At 41.3% G+C, this 18,501-nt stretch overlaps 2 protein-coding genes across 2 annotated transcripts; both read right to left on the bottom strand.

Annotated features, from left to right (window-relative positions):
* Positions 1-2,606: 2,606 nt before the first annotated feature.
* Positions 2,607-5,239, bottom strand: LOC138190830 (tetra-peptide repeat homeobox protein 1-like). The gene is made up of 4 exons (XM_069135353.1): positions 4,140-5,239; positions 3,510-3,648; positions 3,139-3,269; positions 2,607-2,898 (listed from the first exon to the last, which is right to left on the bottom strand). Exon 1 carries the CDS (start codon positions 5,206-5,208, stop codon positions 4,297-4,299), a length of 912 nt encoding a protein of 303 aa, XP_068991454.1. The 5' UTR covers positions 5,209-5,239; the 3' UTR covers positions 2,607-2,898; positions 3,139-3,269; positions 3,510-3,648; positions 4,140-4,296.
* A 1,675-nt stretch (positions 5,240-6,914) lies between these two features.
* On the bottom strand, positions 6,915-18,364 carry LOC124224824 (uncharacterized). The gene is made up of 8 exons (XM_046637028.2): positions 17,877-18,364; positions 15,601-15,881; positions 14,209-14,606; positions 13,938-14,015; positions 10,636-13,608; positions 10,505-10,585; positions 9,243-10,190; positions 6,915-8,995 (listed from the first exon to the last, which is right to left on the bottom strand). The coding sequence occupies exons 1-8, from the start codon at positions 18,031-18,033 to the stop codon at positions 8,791-8,793; spliced, it is 5,121 nt and encodes a 1,706-aa protein (XP_046492984.1). The 5' UTR covers positions 18,034-18,364; the 3' UTR covers positions 6,915-8,790.
* Between the last annotated feature and the right edge of the window lie 137 nt (positions 18,365-18,501).

The raw sequence follows: 18,501 nt of genomic DNA, 5'->3' as shown, positions 1-18,501 counted from the left end.
GAGAGAAACGGCGAGCGAAAAAGCACCTGCTGAAAAATGTCGAAAACACAGGTTCTCGTTTCTTGGCCGTAACTTTTTATGCGTTGATCGCAGCGTATTGGAATTGCGCCCAATCGATTTCTCTCGCAAAATTACGTCGATATAGTGCGCCAAAGATTTGATTTCAGCACTTTTGAAAATCGCGAAAATTTTCGCCAAAAATACAAAGGGGTTAGCCTTACTTTTTTTTTGAGCAAAAAACTTTTGGTCTCAGATTCGATTTGAATGACCCTTATCTGACCAATTGGACCCTCAGGAACTCAGAAATCGCAGCGAAAAGAGCGTAGGACCAACAGGACAGAAACGGCGAGCGAAAAAGCACCTGCTGAAAAATGTCGAAAACACAGGTTCTCGTTTTTTGGCTGTAACTTTTGATGCGTTGATCGCAGCGTATTGGAATTGCGCATAATCGATTTCTCTCGCAAAATTACGTCGACATAGTGCGCCAAAGATTTGATTCGAGCACTTTTGAAAATCGCGAAAATTTTCGCCAAAAATACAAAGGGGTTAGCCTTACTTTTTTTTTGAGCAAAAAACTTTTGGTCTCAGATTCGATTTAAATGACCCTTATCTGACCAATTGGACCCTCAGGAACTCAGAAATCGCAGCGAAAAGAGCGTAGGACCAACAGGAGAGAAACGGCGAGCGAAAAAGCACCTGCTGAAAAATGTCGAAAACACAGGCTCTCGTTTTTTGGCTGTAACTTTTGATGCGTTGATCGCAGCGTATTGGAATTGCGCCCAATCGATTTCTCTCGCAAAATTACGTCGATATAGTGCGCCAAAGATTTGATTCGAGCACTCTTGAAAATCGCGAAAATTTTCGCCAAAAATACAAAGAGGTAAGCCTTACTTTTTTTTTGAGCAAAAAACTTTTGGTCTCAGATTCGATTTGAATGACCCTTATCTGACCAATTGGACCCTCAGGAACTCAGAAATCGCAGCAAAAAGAGCGTAGGACCAACAGGAGAGAAACGGCGAGCGAAAAAGCACCTGCTGAAAAATGTCGAAAACACAGGTTCTCGTTTTTTGGCTGTAACTTTTGATGCGTTGATCGCAGCGTATTGGAATTGCGCCCAATCGATTTCTCTCGCAAAATTACGTCGATATAGTGAGCCAAAGATTTGATTCCAGCACTTTTGAAAATCGCGAAAATTTTCGCCAAAAATACAAAGAGGTAAGCCTTACTTTTTTTTTGAGCAAAAAACTTTTGGTCTCAGATTCGATTTAAATGACCCTTATCTGACCAATTGGACTCTCAGGAACTCAGAAATCGCAGCGAAAAGAGCGTAGGACCAACAGGAGAGAAACGGCGAGCGAAAAAGCACCTGCTGAAAAATGTCGAAAACACAGGTTCTCGTTTCTTGGCCGTTACTTTCTATGCGTTGATCGCAGCGTATTCGGACTGCGCCCAATCGATTTCTCTCGCAAAATCACGTCGATATAGTGCGCCAAAGATTTGATTTCAGCACTTTTGAAAATCGCAAAATTTTTCGCCAAAAATTCCAAGGGGTTAGCTTTACCATTGGTTGAAGAATATGAAGACAGTCGCCCTAATAGGCTTTGATGTGACAACCGAAAATTGCCCCGTGAGATGTTCCAACGGTAGAGTTGAGAACTTATTGCAGAACCTCAGAGAGTTTCCGATCTTCAGATGATGCTGACTGCATTCATCCTCTGAGTAACTGAGTTCTGAGTAAGTCTTTGCAATGGTAAGCATAAGCCAGTACTTGGCCTGTGTGTACTCACCAACTTGTCGGCGATACAAGAAATTAATAATGTCAATAAATCACTTTCAAAAGTCATAGCAAAACAGTGATTTATTTGAAGTATAGGTACCCAAGAGAAGAATATATACATAGATGTTGAATAAAAATAGATCAGATGTAATAATGATACAGAGACCAAAAAGTATACATGTATATGCGGTCCATCTACCACATTCATATATATGATTCATATATGATTAATACGTAATGCATACTTTAAATCTTATAATTTTCTAGGAAACATACTAGATTATCTACAACAATCGGCTATAATATTACAATAAAAGAATTGTTCGTTTCGATATGGGATTCAATTCGACACGCAGTCTATATATTCTATAACATTAATATTCAGAATTAGGAGTAGGAATAGGAGTGGGATCAGAAGTTGGAGTAAGATTGGAGTAGAAGTAGTAGTAGGATTGAAGTAGAAGTAGGAGTAGGAGTAGGAATAGGGTCTGGAGTAGGAGTAAGATTGGAGTAGAAGTAAGAGTCGGAGTAGGAGTAGGATCAGGAGTAGGAGTAGGAGTAAGGTCAGGAGTAGGAGTGAGATTGAAGTAGAAGTAGGAGTAGGAGAAGAAGTAGGATCAGGAGTAGAAGTCACTTTGGGTGACGAGCGGCGGAGGGGTTTTAGCCGGTAAGAATCCGGCACTATCCGATGACATCCACTAGAACAACCGGATGTCTTTTTGAAGATTTCCCCTTCGCCGCTAAAAAAAAAAAAAAAACGGGTAGGGTGGGGTGGGGTAGGGTAGGGTAGGGTAGGGTAGGGTGTAGGGTAGGGTAGGGTAGGGTAGGGTAGGGTAGGGTAGGGTGTAGGATAGGGTAGGGTAGGTACTACTAGTCCTCCTACTACTTCTACTCCTATTCCTACTCTTTCTCCTACTCCTACTCCTACTCCAAATCTTACTCCTACTCCTAATCCAACTTCTACTACTCCTGCCTACCACCCCTTACCACACCCTAACACCCCCTACTACCTCCGACCACCTCTGTTCTCCTCGTCCACCTCATCCATCTCATCCAGCTTGATCACCTCCAACCACCGCCAACCACGTCCAACGACCACTGCTAACCACCTCGGGTTATACCTGGAGTAGTAATAAATAATTTCAGTATAAGAAAACATCAAAACTATTGTGTGAGGATTAATGTAATTAATTAATTAATTGATAATATAATAAATTTCATTAGCGCATTTATAGCTGTTGAATTTGTGCTCGCGCGAAAAATCAATTGAAATAAATTATGGTAAATATGACAAGTTTTAAAAATTTTCGATGAAATATAATTACAATTGCCATTAAATATTATAAAAGTGTTATACTCACCGATCACAAATCCTTGTCCTCCTCGTCCACCTTGTTCTCCTCGTCTTTCTCGTCCTCCTTGTCCACCCACGACCATCTCCAACCACCGCCAACCACCTCCAACGACCACTCCTAACCACCTCGGGTTATACCTGGAGTAGTAATAAATAATTTCAGTATAAGAAAACATCAAAACTATTGTGTAAGGATTAATTTAATTAATTAATTAATTGATAATATAATAAATTTCATTAGCGCATTTATAGCTATTGAATTTGTGCTCGCGCGAAAAATTAATTGAAATAAATTATTGTAAATATGACAAGTTTTAAAAATTTTCGATGAAATATAATTACAATTGCCATTAAATATTATAAAAGTGTTATACTCACCGATCACAAATCTTTGTCCTCCTCGTCCACCTTGTTCTCCTCGTCTTTCTCGTCCTCCTTGTCCACCCACGACCATCTCCAACCACCGCCAACCACCTCCAACGACCACTCCTAACCACCTCGGGTTATACCTCGAATACTAATAAATATTTTCAGTATTAGAACACATCAAAAATATTGTGTAAGTATTAATATAATTTTTCTATCGACACATTTCATCAAGAAGATCATGAGAAAATTCTAAAAAATTATAGAAATTTTATTACCGCATTGATACCGACTAAATTTGGGCTTGCGCGAAAAAAGAATTGAAATAATTCATTGTTAACATGTCAGGTTTAAAAAATTCTGGTATTTGCTTCACAGTATACAGAATGAACACTGTCTTTGTGCATGTGACGCAAATCGAATCTGCCCGTAAGATTTTTCCTATATAATGTTACAAATCACGTTTAGACATGCATGTAAGTATAACGTATTGTGATTTTATGACAAGAAATTCCGTCAAAAAATACCACAGAACAATCAGCTAAGTGGTGATAGATTCGAAACACTACGCACAGCAATATTAGCTCTAATTGAACGACATTATTGACATGTATTCATATGTATACAATGCCAACCACTCACCAATTGCAATTTGTTGATCCTGGTCGTTCGATTTTTTTTTTCTAATGTAAAATGTTATCTGAAGCATGCATATTGGTTTGATAGTACAAAACATGACGTTTTCAATAATCAAACTTGTAAACTTGAAAATTAGTCCGGAAGGTCAAAAGTCATCAGGTCACGGACCTGGCCAGCCAGAACTACGGAGCGCTTGTCCTAGAAGTCGAGTTCCACCAGGTAGCGGACCTGGAGCGCAGGAACTATGGAGCGCTTGTCCTAGAAATCGAGTTCCACCAGGTAGTGGACCTGGAGCGCAGGAACCACGGAGTGCTTGTCCTAGAAGTCGAGTTCCACCAAGTAGCGGACCTGGAGCGCAGGAACCACGGAGTGCTTGTCCTAGAAGTCGAATTTCACCAGGTAGTGGACCTGGAGCGCAGGAACTATGGAGCGCTTGTCCTAGAAGTCGAGTTTCCCCAGGTAGTGGACCTGGAGCGCAAGAACCGCGGAGCGCTCGTCCTGGAAGTCCAGTTTCACCAGGTAGTGGACCTGGAGCGGAGGAACTATGGAGCGCTTGTCCTAGAAATCGAGTTCCACCAGGTAGCGGACCTGGAGCGCAGGAACCACGGAGTGCTTGTCCTAGAAGTCGAGTTCCACCAGGTAGCGGACCTGGAGCGCAGGAACCACGTAGTGCTTGTCCTAGAAGTCGAGTTTCACCAGGTAGCGAACCTGGAGCGCAAGAACCACGGAGCGCTCGTCCTGGAAGTCGAGTTTCACCAGGTAGCGGACCTGGAGCGCAAGAACCACGGAGCGCTCGTCCTGGAAGTCGAGTTTCACCAGGTAGCGGACCTGGAGCGCAGGAAATATGGAGCGCTTGTCCTGGAAGTCGAGTTTCACCAGGTAGCGGACCTGGAGCGCAGGAACTATGGAGCGCTTGTCCTGGAAGTCGAGTTTCACCCGGTAGTGGACCTCGAGCATAGAAACTACGGAGCGCTTGTCCTGGAATTCGAGTTCCACCAAGAAGCGGACCCGGAGCGCAGGGTCTAAGAGGTACAGAACCCGGTACTCGAAATCTACGGAGCGCGATTTTCATACGTCCGCTCTACTGCGCGGTTGTTTCCAGACTGAGGAATTCGGCTAGCTGATTTTCGTATATATAGATCGATGACGTCAAGACAAAAAAAATTTTGGGTGACGTCACTTTCTGAACATCCGACATTCAAACTTTGGTTTCCAACTTCACTACTATGTATGATGTATGATGTATGATGATATGATATGATGTATAATGATTTTAGTTCTCTCATTTCAGACAAGAAATACGCACTTTATCTTTCCTGCCGATTCCACATTCAAGCGACTAGGCCCTTTGATGGTCAGCTGTTGACTAATGATATATTCTTCAGTTAACGGGTTAGCTAATAACGCTGCTCGTACCTTTCAAATGTGTGTTAAAATACACTCGAAGTTTTAAGAAGCTTCGTTCTATCTCTCCCTATCAAAGAAAAAAAAATCGCCGACAATCACCTTTTTAGGTCTTTAAATCAGGACACTGCGTTAAATACTGTCTCATATACTGAGTATTCATTTCATCTCTATCAAAATTAGCGCATCCGTGATGTATTACAGTTACTCTGAAATTTTTGCCATACGAACTCTTTTCGAGAAACAATTCTGCTTCTCTACTCAACGTAGATACTTTGCTTGCGACTAGCTAAAATATTGTTTCGATTCTATGCCTACGAAAATTCAAGATCGAGAGAGCAAATGAAAAGTTGTTGGAATTATTATGAATATTAATGTTATGGAATACATCGAGCGCCTGTCGAATCGAATCCCATTTCCAAATGAATAATTCTTCTACTTTCATATCATAGCCGATTATTATAGATAATCTAGTTTGTCTGTTGGAAAATTATAAAATTTATAGTATGCATCACGTAAATGGGTCATATATGTTAATATCGTACATGGACCGCATATACATATATACTTTTTGGTCTCTGCATCATCATTACATCTGATCTATTATTATTTATGATCTATGTATACATTCTTCTCTCGGGTACCTATACTTTAATGAAATGACTGTTTTGCCACGAATTTTCGAAGAAATTTATCCTCATTATTAATTTCTTGTATCACCGACAAGTCGGTAAGTCCACACAGGTTAAGTACTGGCTTTTTCGATGATTTTGACGCCAAAAATTTTTCGTCTCGGAATTGATTTAAATGACCCTTTCTAGACTAATTGCACCCCAAGGAAACCAGAAAAGACATTCAAAACCTCGTTGGAGCAACAGCTGAGAAGGTACGAAGAAAATTTCTCGTTTTTCGGCCGTAATCTTTGACCCGTTGCTGTTGAATATAGTCAACTCAAGATGCTCCTGATATCGCCAATATTCAGCGACAAGATTGCAAAGGGGTTAGTCTAATTTTCATGTGGTCTTCCGCTGCTCAAAATTCATGTCCCAGAAGTTATTTTGAAAAGCCTTCGTTATCAATCGGCCCCTTAGGAACTAAACCAAAACTGTGTATAGAGAATCTTGGAATACATCGTCGAATACATCACGATTCCTTCATTTTCCGTCGTATCTTTTGAATCATTGATCGCAATGTCCTCACAGCAATCACAGTTGCGCTTGTTACAGAAACGAAACACACGGATGACTGGTAGTACAAATGAAATAATTTTAAGATGATACTTTATCAATAACAAGATATAAATTACCAGATCGTCATTATAATATCACACTCGTAGATATGCTTCGCAACGAATAATCGAAAGCTCGAATAATGTATAAGCATATTACTTTATTGCACTTGAAAAAATACAACTCACGGGTTAGGTGTAATTCGTTACAGTTGTATCAGTGTTTTAGTATTTGTACAACTACACAGATATATATCCTAGTGTCTAAATCGAAATTCAGTAACTTGATTTAAGTTCAAGGATTTTTCTATCTGCATAACTCGTACCTCAGGCGCGACGATTTGCTGCCCATTCTCAGTTACAGTACATACTAGTAATAAATTTGGTTACATATGTGCAAAGTCAGTCTTGTTATGAACTATAGGAATGATAATCATGCAATTTATAAATAGTATAAATATTTCAATATTTTTAGTAAATTATAGAGGATGTTTCATGATAAATATTATTCTTGAAACATCGGGCATACTCTTTGAACCTTGGTAGTTCGAGAACAACGTAAACAGAAATTGAAGCAGCTTGTTCGTTCTCTTTCATGATTCAACAATTTCAGTTTGAAGCTCTAAACCTATTTTATAATAATGTTATGTCGCAGTCAAGCACATATTGCTCGAATGACAGAGAAAGTAGTTATTTTATTTGTTTTATACATGAATAATCTCTGAATAATCAATGGCTAGCAATATTTATATTTTGAAAATTATGATTAAAACTTGAAACTGCCATCTGGATATTCAATCATAACGATGTGACTCGTATTCGCATGGAATAATAATTTATTTTACCTATAAGTACAGAAAAATTATTATTATGATTACGATAAATCTAGCTGGTTTATGAAATCATTTCAACAATAAAGTGTGAGTATATGGGTGATTAATATGTAAACTATATAATTAAACGATTAAAATCAACAAAAAAATTAATCGAAAATAACACGACTAATTTGCATAAATAAGTATTACACAACAGTCACCCTTCACGCGCTAAATAAATTATTTAAAAAAAATGTTCACATAAAATATGATAAACTTAGCGACATACATTTTTAACAAAAACCAAAAATGGTGACATTTCAACAAACTAGTGATACCGTTCGACTTACATGACGTGCGGTGCATAAATGATTGTCTCAATCGCTCAATAATGTTATTGCAAGGGGGAAAACTCAATATCAATAAAATCCACACACGGAGGTGTGAGTTAGAATTTGCGTTATCATAAATTGGAATATCGTTTTCCAATCAAATAAACGCCAACTGAAAACCAACAGTAATACACATGATGTTATGTGATCGATGCATTCTTTCCTTAATTTTTAAGGAAATATCTAAGTTACGACGTATTATTTACTCGAACAACAGAATTTGCTCAACACATTTCCACATGATTTCAGAATAACGACTGACAGTAAGTAGTTAAGTATAAAAATACAAATCGGAACTTTTAAATTACTATATTACGTGCGAAAAGATATAAAAATTTCTAATCGCACATGCCTCGAATTGGATGTGGTCCATATCCTCAATTGCCCATCTGGCATAATGATTATTATAGCAAAATGTCAAATGTTTTAAGGCCGACTAGCAAAATTTAGATACACTAACAACCGTTACGTATAAGTAACACGTGTAGTGAATGGTTATCTCGTTTTATCACAAGCGATTGACGCAGGCTTGGAAATTAGTATTTTTTACTCTCTTGACCCGTGATAAAAATTATTTGAGAAAAACTGTGGGGAGGCACGCCCGATTGTGTGTTGAAGAGAACGGATTTATTATTACATATATTCCATGCGTGATCGGTATACCTTCTAGTTTACCATGCATGCTCTATGTATGTGTGTAGCTTCGGCACCAAGAGGGTGACAAGGCCAGGTGAGAAACCGTTGGAGATATCCAGCAGGTTTCTCAGGAAGAGAAGATGGGTTGTATTTTCAAGTTCAAAACTCTGACCGCTTGCTCAGAGAACAAGCCTCTTGACACCACATTCACAACAGAATTTCGCTGGTTCGGGAAATCTAGATCCGCACTCGTGGCAAAACTTAGACATCTTCAATTTTCCCGGTGTAACTTCAGCATCCCCGTGCTTTAGCAATGGTTCCTGCTCGATTCTGGATCCTACATCGTTCGTGCTGCGTCCATGGTTGGAACATTTGCGATTTAGACTACAAGGACAAAGTTTATGGTGATTTAGGCATGCGCAATCTTCTCATAACAACTCCTATTGTTACAACGTATAAGAATATAGCTTTGAAAAAAATGTCTAAATTATCACGAGCGGTGACAAAAAACATCTATAATAATAAAATGTAATGATAAACCCGGTGCAAATATTTGAAGGCATTATATTCCAAGTTGCAAAAGTGTCCGAGGTCGAAATACACGATTGTGTAGCGTAAAGAAAAAAATAACCTGCTGTAGGCAGAGTCGGCACTCAGCTTGCTGTGGTTCTGGCGTTTGTAGCTATCCGGCGATGATAATTCCTCGTCGCTGATCATCCCGTTGCGCAGCCTGCTATCCGGAACCTGGCTGGACATTGAGGTAGAGACGGAATCACTCTTTAGGAAGGATTTCAGGGACGGAAAGGAAGAGCCGTCGTCTTCGAAGGAGCTCAAGAGTTCGTCGAACACCGAATTTGATCTTTTTATGTCTGCCTCCGAGGACAGCATTGAACTAAGGCTCAAATTACTCCCGGACAAAGCCCCGTAGCCATTGTTATTCGACGCGTTCGAAACACCCGAGTAATCATTCGTATGTGATATCGATTTCTTAAGTGAACTCTTGCGCTCCGGTGCTCTAGGTGCCGATGTAGCCCTTGTAGAGCGAACTGAATGCGACCTGTTCATGGCAGGCCGAACAACTTTCGGCGAAACCTTTTCAAGAATTTTACGTGACCTTTCTATCGAGCTAACAAACGTCTTGCCACGACAAGAGTTCTCGTTAACATCTGCGTCTAACGCGACCTTTGACTTGTCGATAACCACGCGTCTGGTACAGTCTTCTGTCAGTTTGTCGAAGTCGTTTGCGTCCCGCGTTTGCATCTGCAAATTGTTTATAAAAAAATCCTGAGACGTGGAATTCGTCTCGGTCGAGTCGCTAGAGAAGTCAGATATAAAATCGTCAAATTCTGACGGTGGCGCGATAACGGAAGCGCGTTTATTAGCCCGCGGTGAAGAGGGATATTTGACAAAAGCTGAGGAATGCGAAAGCGGGAATTGCGTGACTTTTGTATCACTGGGTGGAGAGCGATTGCCCTCCAGCGGCAGACCCTCCGTCAGGAACTGATCATTAGTATCCGCGAACAACTCGTTGATTTGCCTTTCAGCAGTCACGAACGGGTCGTAGTCCTGGTTGGCTCCGCTGAAAACAGCCATCGCCTTATACTCCGATCGCTACTGTGATGGTGAGACATGGTCACTACTGACCAATCGGTGCAGCGAGTCATCAATTAAGAATTGAGGACCACAATGCTTACGTATCCAAATATATAGCCTACATCGCATGCACGTGTATAGCTGAAATTTTTGCATGCATTAATATTCTAGTTAGAAGTTTAATCAATGTCTAATCAGTACGAGTTTTCACTAACGTGTCAATGTGTTTTGTGCACTGCGCAGCTAAAGTTTTTTAACTAGTTACTGCATGTACGTGCCATTGAAACCACATAGACTTACATTCTACGTCTAAGCATGAGATTAAAGTTTGGTGGACTTCTTGAATAACTACGGCGGACGACTCGAAACGACAGTTCACTCCTACGAATATTAAGGAGGGTTAGTATGTGACGTTTGACGGTTAGTCCTACCTTGGACGTTCGATGGAGAGAGGACTTCCAGGTTGGATAGGTGGAAGGAATTGGCTTTTGGGATTTTTCTTGATAAATCGAAACTTTTCTTTCGGAGGGTAGAGATTTATAAGTCTGTGTTGGGACACTCTAGATGCTTTTTCCCAATACGTTGAGTCCGATGATTTTTTTTTCTTTTCCACGCTCTCTGAAGCTACGGCGACATCTTCTGCCTGGTTGATCTCCGGTAAAAACTTTGGCAATCTTTCCGTGTTAATGGCACTCCTGATCGGCTGTATTCTGCAAATTTCTCTGTCATAGCAGCCTGAAGAAGAAATCAACTGAATGCTCCTCGATGCTATATCCACCATTGACACCAGACTGTCAGTACTCCCTCTTAAGATATTCATGTTCCTACGAATCCGTCGTTGCGTATCAAAAGCCTCTTGGCAACTTGATTTTGAAATTACTCTCTCCGGAGACCGCGGAGTCTTAACCTGAATCACATTCGAATCCGAAGCAACTTTCGTAATCTTTTGAAAGCCTCGATCATCCTTATCGCCCATCACAATTTGTTCCTTACCAAAATCAACTTCGTTTGAGTAACTTCCGCCGACAGTATTTTCGCTGTCATAGTCAAAGTTGTTGTTTATATATTTGTCATATATTTTCCGCACATCGACGTCTACCGAGACGTCATCTTCGAGCGTTGTCTCCAAGAAATTTCTTGAATCGGTGAGCGTTGCATTCAGACTGTAACCATCCCCAGGTTCATGACCAATCACTGGATCACCTTTTCCAACATCCGTCTCATGCAAATCTTGTTGCATTGGGTCCGTTTTACGTCGCTTCTCTATTGGCTTATCCTCGAGGGACTCGTCCGACGCGGGGTTGTAATTCTGGGAAGTACCATGAACTGATCTTTTCTCTATTACGTAAGTCCCGCATCTTCGTCTATCACCACACTCTGGCTTTAGAGACCCGCTCAAAGGGTTCACGCCACTGTATTGATGCGATGACGAAGACACTGTGTCAATAGATCGTGTTGATGATAGTTGGGGCGTCGTGACCCTGGAAATTTCGTCGTCGATAGCGCTTGGATCAGGAGCTGACCCGTCGTGAAAACCATCCAACGATTTAAAGGAGCGATTTTCTTTTTTCTGAAGATCCAAATGCTTTAACTGTTTTTTCGTTGCTTCTAGTTTTTGACCACGTCTACCTAATCTAGCTGTACAGTGATCGCTAAACCAATCCTTTCTTGAATTTTCACCCTCTTGTTCCTGAATAACGGTTCCAACCTCTTCCACTGAAGCTTGTAGACGATTCTTTGATGGTTTTAACGAACATTTTCTATAGTTGCAATTTTTACTTGGAGGACTCGCCATCAAGTTCACAGAACTTCTTGGAGATGGAAATGGAGAAGCCTTTAATTCGAACGACGAATCAAATTCTGAATCCACTTGCGTTGGATTACGAGGTGCACTTTTATTACCTCTTTGGCAGACCTCGATTTCTTGTGACTGCGACTCACTGCAATCCGTCAAAGCCCGCTGCTTCCGATGTTTTAAAGGAGACTTGGTTTTAATAGAGCTTCTCGGAATCGGACTAACAACGTGAGCACAAGTTTGCTTTGCATCAATTTGCGGGTTCGATGGTAATTCATAAATCTTATTAAAATCAGTATAACTCAAAGGCTGTTCTGTGACCAGAGCTGTTTGATCGAGAGGTTTTAAACGGGGAGTGAGTTTTACAACGGCATTTTTCTTTTTCTTTTTCCTACGACTCATCCTGGTTGATTTAACTTTCGGCGAGTCGTTCTGAACAGTTATCTTGCAAAATGTCTCCGGTGAAGGCTGCACGGGTGTTTCAATTGGCGTAATAATCACCGTTGTTTCCTGAAGTGCAGGATCATTCGCTGTAGAATGGATTAATTCTAGTTCTAATGCCATTGACGCCTCTTGCTGCAGCGTGGTATCAGCTAGCCATGCAATTCCTGGCTCTGTTGACAATACAACATCTTCTTGAGCAATAATGTCCTTCCCAGCTTCTAGATTCTGTACTGTATCAGTCATATCATCAGCATGATCAACATCAAGATTATCTAGAACAGGTGTGCTAGTGAAGTTAACGTGTCCATTGAAATTCATGGGACTTGCAGAGCAGTCCAAGTTACCATGGTCTTCATAGAAGTTGATTGTGGACTCTGAGACAGTCGTCATCATTCCATCTTTTACGTAAAATTCCACCCGGGGGCTATTTTTTATTGGTTTCCATTTCCTCGGCGGGATTAATAAGCATAGTGAATCGGGATCTGAATCACGTGACTCCTTAATCAAATAAGTCTTATCAAGTTCTTCTATATTCTTAACCCAGGACAGTTTTGAGGTATCAGCGGTATTCGCGACTTCGGATGGCCGAATGCATTCCATGACTTTTGGGGACACTATCAACGAACTTTGGCGATGGCGTTCAGCAGCTTTCTCAAACTCATCATCTTCACCACATTTTTCACTACAAACGATCTCTGATACCCCACCCCTGCACTTCTCACTATCCTGCTCTTCAACACTAATATTTTTCATTTTTGAAGTATCCGTATTGCCTGTCATGATCTGTGAATCTGTTTTCTCCTCGCTGATCCGTTTCCAACTGGTCATGCTATGTTCTCTATGAATGTTGCACGGTTGGACTGACATGCCGATAACGTCCTGATTTACATCGATGTCATTTACTTTTGGGTTATTGTAACCTCTTACCGAAAGCAAATTTATTTTTAATTTCACAGGCTCGCTGCTAGTGGACTCGTGTATCTTACAAAGATGCGGTGACAGACTGGACCTGATTTCTGACCGACGCGCTGACTTTGGGGGTGGCGACGTATTCTTAATGGTGGTTTTGACAGGTTTTGGGGAGGCGTTAGGCAATAGGGGACGTCGAGGATTTGAGGAAGAGGTTCGAGTAGACATGGGTCCGGACTCGTATTCTTCGGCCGGCCTGAGGAGGAGGAAACAGGGTCAAGGTCATCAGGAGAAGGCAGTTAGCTCCTACATGCTTTAGTAAGATACTTTAAATATTACCAAAGGAGTTGAAGTCGTGTGAACAAATCAATTTGGTCGTGAAGAAAAATAAAAAACAATTTTCTACTTCTAACAATTGCAAAATCAGTTGATAAGTTACCAGTCTTCGAGTTAAATATTTTCTCGGTTTTAATACCTCAGCCCTTTCCCTTCTCCTCATGCACCCTTCTACTTCAAGTACTACTAATGTTATACTATTCACTTGAATCTAGTTCGTCCTACCACAGTTCTAATACTCCCTCTCACCTGTTAGTCCGATCCACCAAGCGTGATTTCATCGGCCCAGGTATATTCGGTATTTCTTTGGTATGCCCCAAACGTCTGCTGCAAAAGGAACTCATTAAAATGGTCATGTCAAACAACAAGGAACGATACAGACTACACGAGGGCCGGCTGTAAATAAGTTGCAAAGCCAGTGGTCTAGCTACTGACAGTTGAGTCTGTGGGAGATCTTTAGGCTAGGTATGCGACAAATGGAACGAAGGATCTAGTTGAGGAACGGATTAAGAATACTCACGCGGCTGCTGGCTTCGATTTCACAAGACTGTCGCTAGCTTTAGCGCAGCTGGGTACAGATGCGCTTTCCTTAGGCTTTGATCCAGGTGGTGACATTTTGCTTGCCGTAGATATGTTCACTGTCGAACCAGGGGAATACTTCTCTCGGTTGGTCAACCGGCGGTTTCTCAGTGTCGGTGCTCGGTAGTTTATCCGAGCTTCTAGACGCTCCTTCGCAATGTTTGTCGCTGGGCTTACCGGAAGACGAGTTGCACGTTCTTTGCACCAAGCCACGTGCCGGTCGTAGGCTTTGATGCCGAATTGCCGATTGCACGTGGGACATGTACCCTTCTCGTTGGCACGAGTTGGAGCCGTCGTAGGGGCGACAGCGGCCACCTGCCGCGGTGCCGATACGTCATCCTTTGCAAACAAATTTATCCCTTTAAAGTTCTGTAAAGGCTAACGGCATTTACACAATTTGATACACCCGGTGTTGTTACGTTTCATCGCGTGGGTAGGTCTTAAGTGGGCGTAAAAGGCTGATGAATATGATTCTCTACTATACATAAACACAAAACCTTGCGTGGGTGAATCGATCACGAAATCGCGATCGAGGCCAGCGCAGGACTGCGCACATACGGAAGGATAATGAATAAGTGAAGGTTATCAGGTGATAAGCAGGTTGTGCAATATCTTGCTCATCTATGCAGTAATAAGTATATGGGGATTGCATCGAAAGGGTCTTCATGTCGAGGTCGAAGACATAAATGACTCATAACACGACGGTACTCGTTACTGGGACCATTTTTTTTCTCTATTATGCATACATAGGTATACAGATACAAATATTGCAGTGGGTAGATTAAAAAGACGCACAATATAGTCTTTCTCGAAGTTTGTCAACGTGGGTGGAACGAGTTTGAGATTTTGGTGCGAGAAGGCGTCAATTACTGTAATTCGCAAAAACATAGTAATAATATATTACAGCCGAGCCCACGACGATGTTCCTGCGTATGATAGAATCATAAAATTCGAAAAGTTCGTGCCTCTACATTTGGTCAGAATCTATTATAAACCCGGAAACATACGTATGAAATCTTAAAAAACGTTACCTGATCTAGAAATATACTATAGTGATTAAGATGTCCAACGATTTCGAAAGAAGCGAATGAGATCACGGTGGGGAAATTCAACTCAGGCGATAATCTCGTGAAAATAAACCAAACACACCGATATCGCTTCGGTTTTAAATAACGAATCCCTTTGAACTGCTTCGTGTCTCGATTGTAACTTTATAGGAGACTTTCTATTCCGGAAATCAAAATATATTTTCAGCGACTAGAGAAACCCACCATATAACACTACTAAGAATAACTTACAGATATATTTATAATGTAATATAAGTTGAGCTTACGGCTTCGCCACGGGCAGCTCGTATGGCACGCAGAAATTCATCGTGCGTCTGTTTCCAGGTGGTCTTGGGCTTGGAAGATTTGTCCTCGTGGATGGGCCGCCGCTTTCCCTGCTTAGGCAGAAACTCGGCTAGATCGGTGCCCTGGATACGCTGTTTGGCGGAGTCGAAGGGTTTTCTTTTTTTGGCGGCTGCTCGCTCGCAGATCTTTGTGTGCTTTTCCAATGATTGCGGCTTGAACGTCCGCGAGCAGATTGAGCATGGTAGAAGGACCGGCGGCGCATCTGTGGCCATTTACCAATTTTTATTTTTTCCTCCTTTATTATACTTTCTTACGTCTTTGTTTATCACACAGATGCGTCTTACGCTAAAGTTATCACTGTTTTAATGCATAGGGTTTTAGTACTGCACACGGCTACACTGACTACACGTGGAACAAATCAGGCCAAACTGTGTACACAGAAGCTACAAGCCACTAAAGTTCCGGAAGTTGGGTGTTTCCTCGCTCTCGCGAAACACTGTTCAAAGTTAATTAGAATTTCTAAAATTTTCGCCTTCTTTACCGATCAATAAATGTTCATTTGCCTCAGAAGCGTGTCCGCTCGACTGCCAAGTATTTAGGGTTAGTACATAAAACTGTTGAGTATTTTTTTCATTCTACCTCACCGCAAGTGAAACTTTTAACCGCAATTTTATCATTGGCTTAGATCTAGGCTGTGAAAAAGTTTCCAACCCCTCTATACCCGCAAAGTACCGGAAGTTGGGCTTTTCTGGCTTAATAAACTCTTGCGATAATATTTAAAGTATTCACCGATCAATAAACGGTGTTAATGCGGTGATGTTTTAGCTTGACTTATGTACAAGACACACTTAGCATGACCAAGGATGACGAATTTGACGGCTGTACAACCACTGCACCATAAATGGGGTCCGAGAGAATACTGAAATGCAAGTTGAGTGTGACTAATGTAAGGTAGATTATCTCTCGCAATGGGCATGAAAGCAGACTTGACACTTGAACAAAAATAACTGACGAGATTTTGCTAAATAAATCTCTCGAGTGGACTGTGAGGGTGACATTTGTTCTGATTTTGGAAAAAATAACGCCTGTTTGTAAACTTTTTCATCGCGTAACTGCGAGAAATAACACCGGCGGAATTGTACACCCAAAATTTTCTACTATACAGCTTATTGACTTTACCCAAACGATACAGCTAGAAGTAAGTATAAGGCAGTAGTTAACGTTATTAGCGACAGCTAATTATTTACATGCATAACAGCACAGTAATAGGCTTAGGCATATCTGTACAAGCAACTCCTTGAAGCAGATTTTTAGAGAATCTTATTTGATTAATCATTAAACGTAGGAAATGTAGTACAAATACTTTTGAATTTGTGTAATATTAATTACGGGCATGAATCTTATTTAGAGTAGCTCAATTATGTTCTGAATAACTAATTATGTTGTGCTGAATTCGCTTGTTATAACATGTCTTCAGAGAAACGAAATTAAAACCACATCGATTCCGAATTTGCCATGTAAGAATTGGTTACGAAGTTGGCTGAATCTCTTAAAGCTTTCTCGCGTGCATACACGTGTCTGCCTATAAACTCCCGACTGGGAATTTGTGAAGAAATTAGAGGGTGGCACGTATGAATCATCATCGATTAAACATCCAAGATATATGAAATAACACCGCGACTGTTGCAGACAGCGTTATAACCGATTAGAGTACTTATCACGAACGAACGAGGTCAAAAATTGCGATAATAATGACATAAGAAACTCACTCATAACGTGCAATTAAAAAAATCTGGGCAAAAAAGTAGTGGATCAACTATTATCCTAACTGTTTACGACATCGTAAGACCCGGTTAATTATAAATTGAGAAATAAAAATACACCAGCGTACAAAAACCTCGAGACAGACAGTATAAAACGGTAACGGACACTTGCTGAGACGGTGTATTTTTCTACAATAGTTTAGGATCGGTTTACGGATATCGCGCACGGCACGTTCGCTACTAGAAACTGTCGAGAGTCGGCTGACACCTGCAGCAATTTTCAGAGTGCGCGGCGCGAGTTTACGGCTCGATTCATCGGACGCGTTCTCGCCCCCGCATCCGTATCGCCTACACGGGAGCAACTTTCCATTAAAGGAATATGCGCGGACATCCTTAGGAGAATATTCTTGACGAACATCGTGGACGTTGCCGATTTTTCCCCTAATTATTCCAATCTCCAATGCCTTATGTCTTTATTTTGGCGTATGCCGTACCTTCTTCCCGTGATAATTTCGCGGCTAAAGAATCAACCTGCAAACGACGGATCTCAGAACCGGGCCTCTGACCTCTCGGCCTTATACCCTCCTCCCGCAACGATTCCGATAACGAGTCCACCGTGGCAGCGGACTGTTTGGACACGCAACAGAGCATGGAGTATAATGATGCGATAATAACTTGTACAAAACTAATATATACTGTACTGTGGACCGCGTTTTAGAAAGAGGCGCGACTCACTCTTGAGATCTGAAGAGACTGTGCAGCGCGGATAGGTGTAAGGTATAAAGCGAAGAGTGCCCACTCCTACACTCCTCTTCCCTGTTGTGTACGGTTTAACTTCGGCGTAAAGAGTCGAGGCTCTAGCGTTAATTCATAAAGAAGGTTATTTTCGTCAACGGGAAGAGAGCCGGAGGCGAGTTTTTATTTCGTATACGCGAGGAGTCGGGAGCGCATTCGAGCCGGTGCAGGAACATCTGCATATATAATTAGAAAATGCTACCGGCAACTAGAACGTACATGTGGAATAGGAGACGCGGTAGACGGTGCGCCGGTTTTTTTCTCACGGAAATATACATCGGCACTTTCGAATTTATTTCGGACGCGATCACCTGACGACAAAAT

Source organism: Neodiprion pinetum, chromosome 1 (assembly GCF_021155775.2).
Source record: "Neodiprion pinetum isolate iyNeoPine1 chromosome 1, iyNeoPine1.2, whole genome shotgun sequence".
NCBI classification, from domain to species: domain Eukaryota; kingdom Metazoa; phylum Arthropoda; class Insecta; order Hymenoptera; family Diprionidae; genus Neodiprion; species Neodiprion pinetum.
Note: the sequence above shows the minus strand (reverse complement) of the source record. Positions and strands in the feature narration are given on the sequence as shown.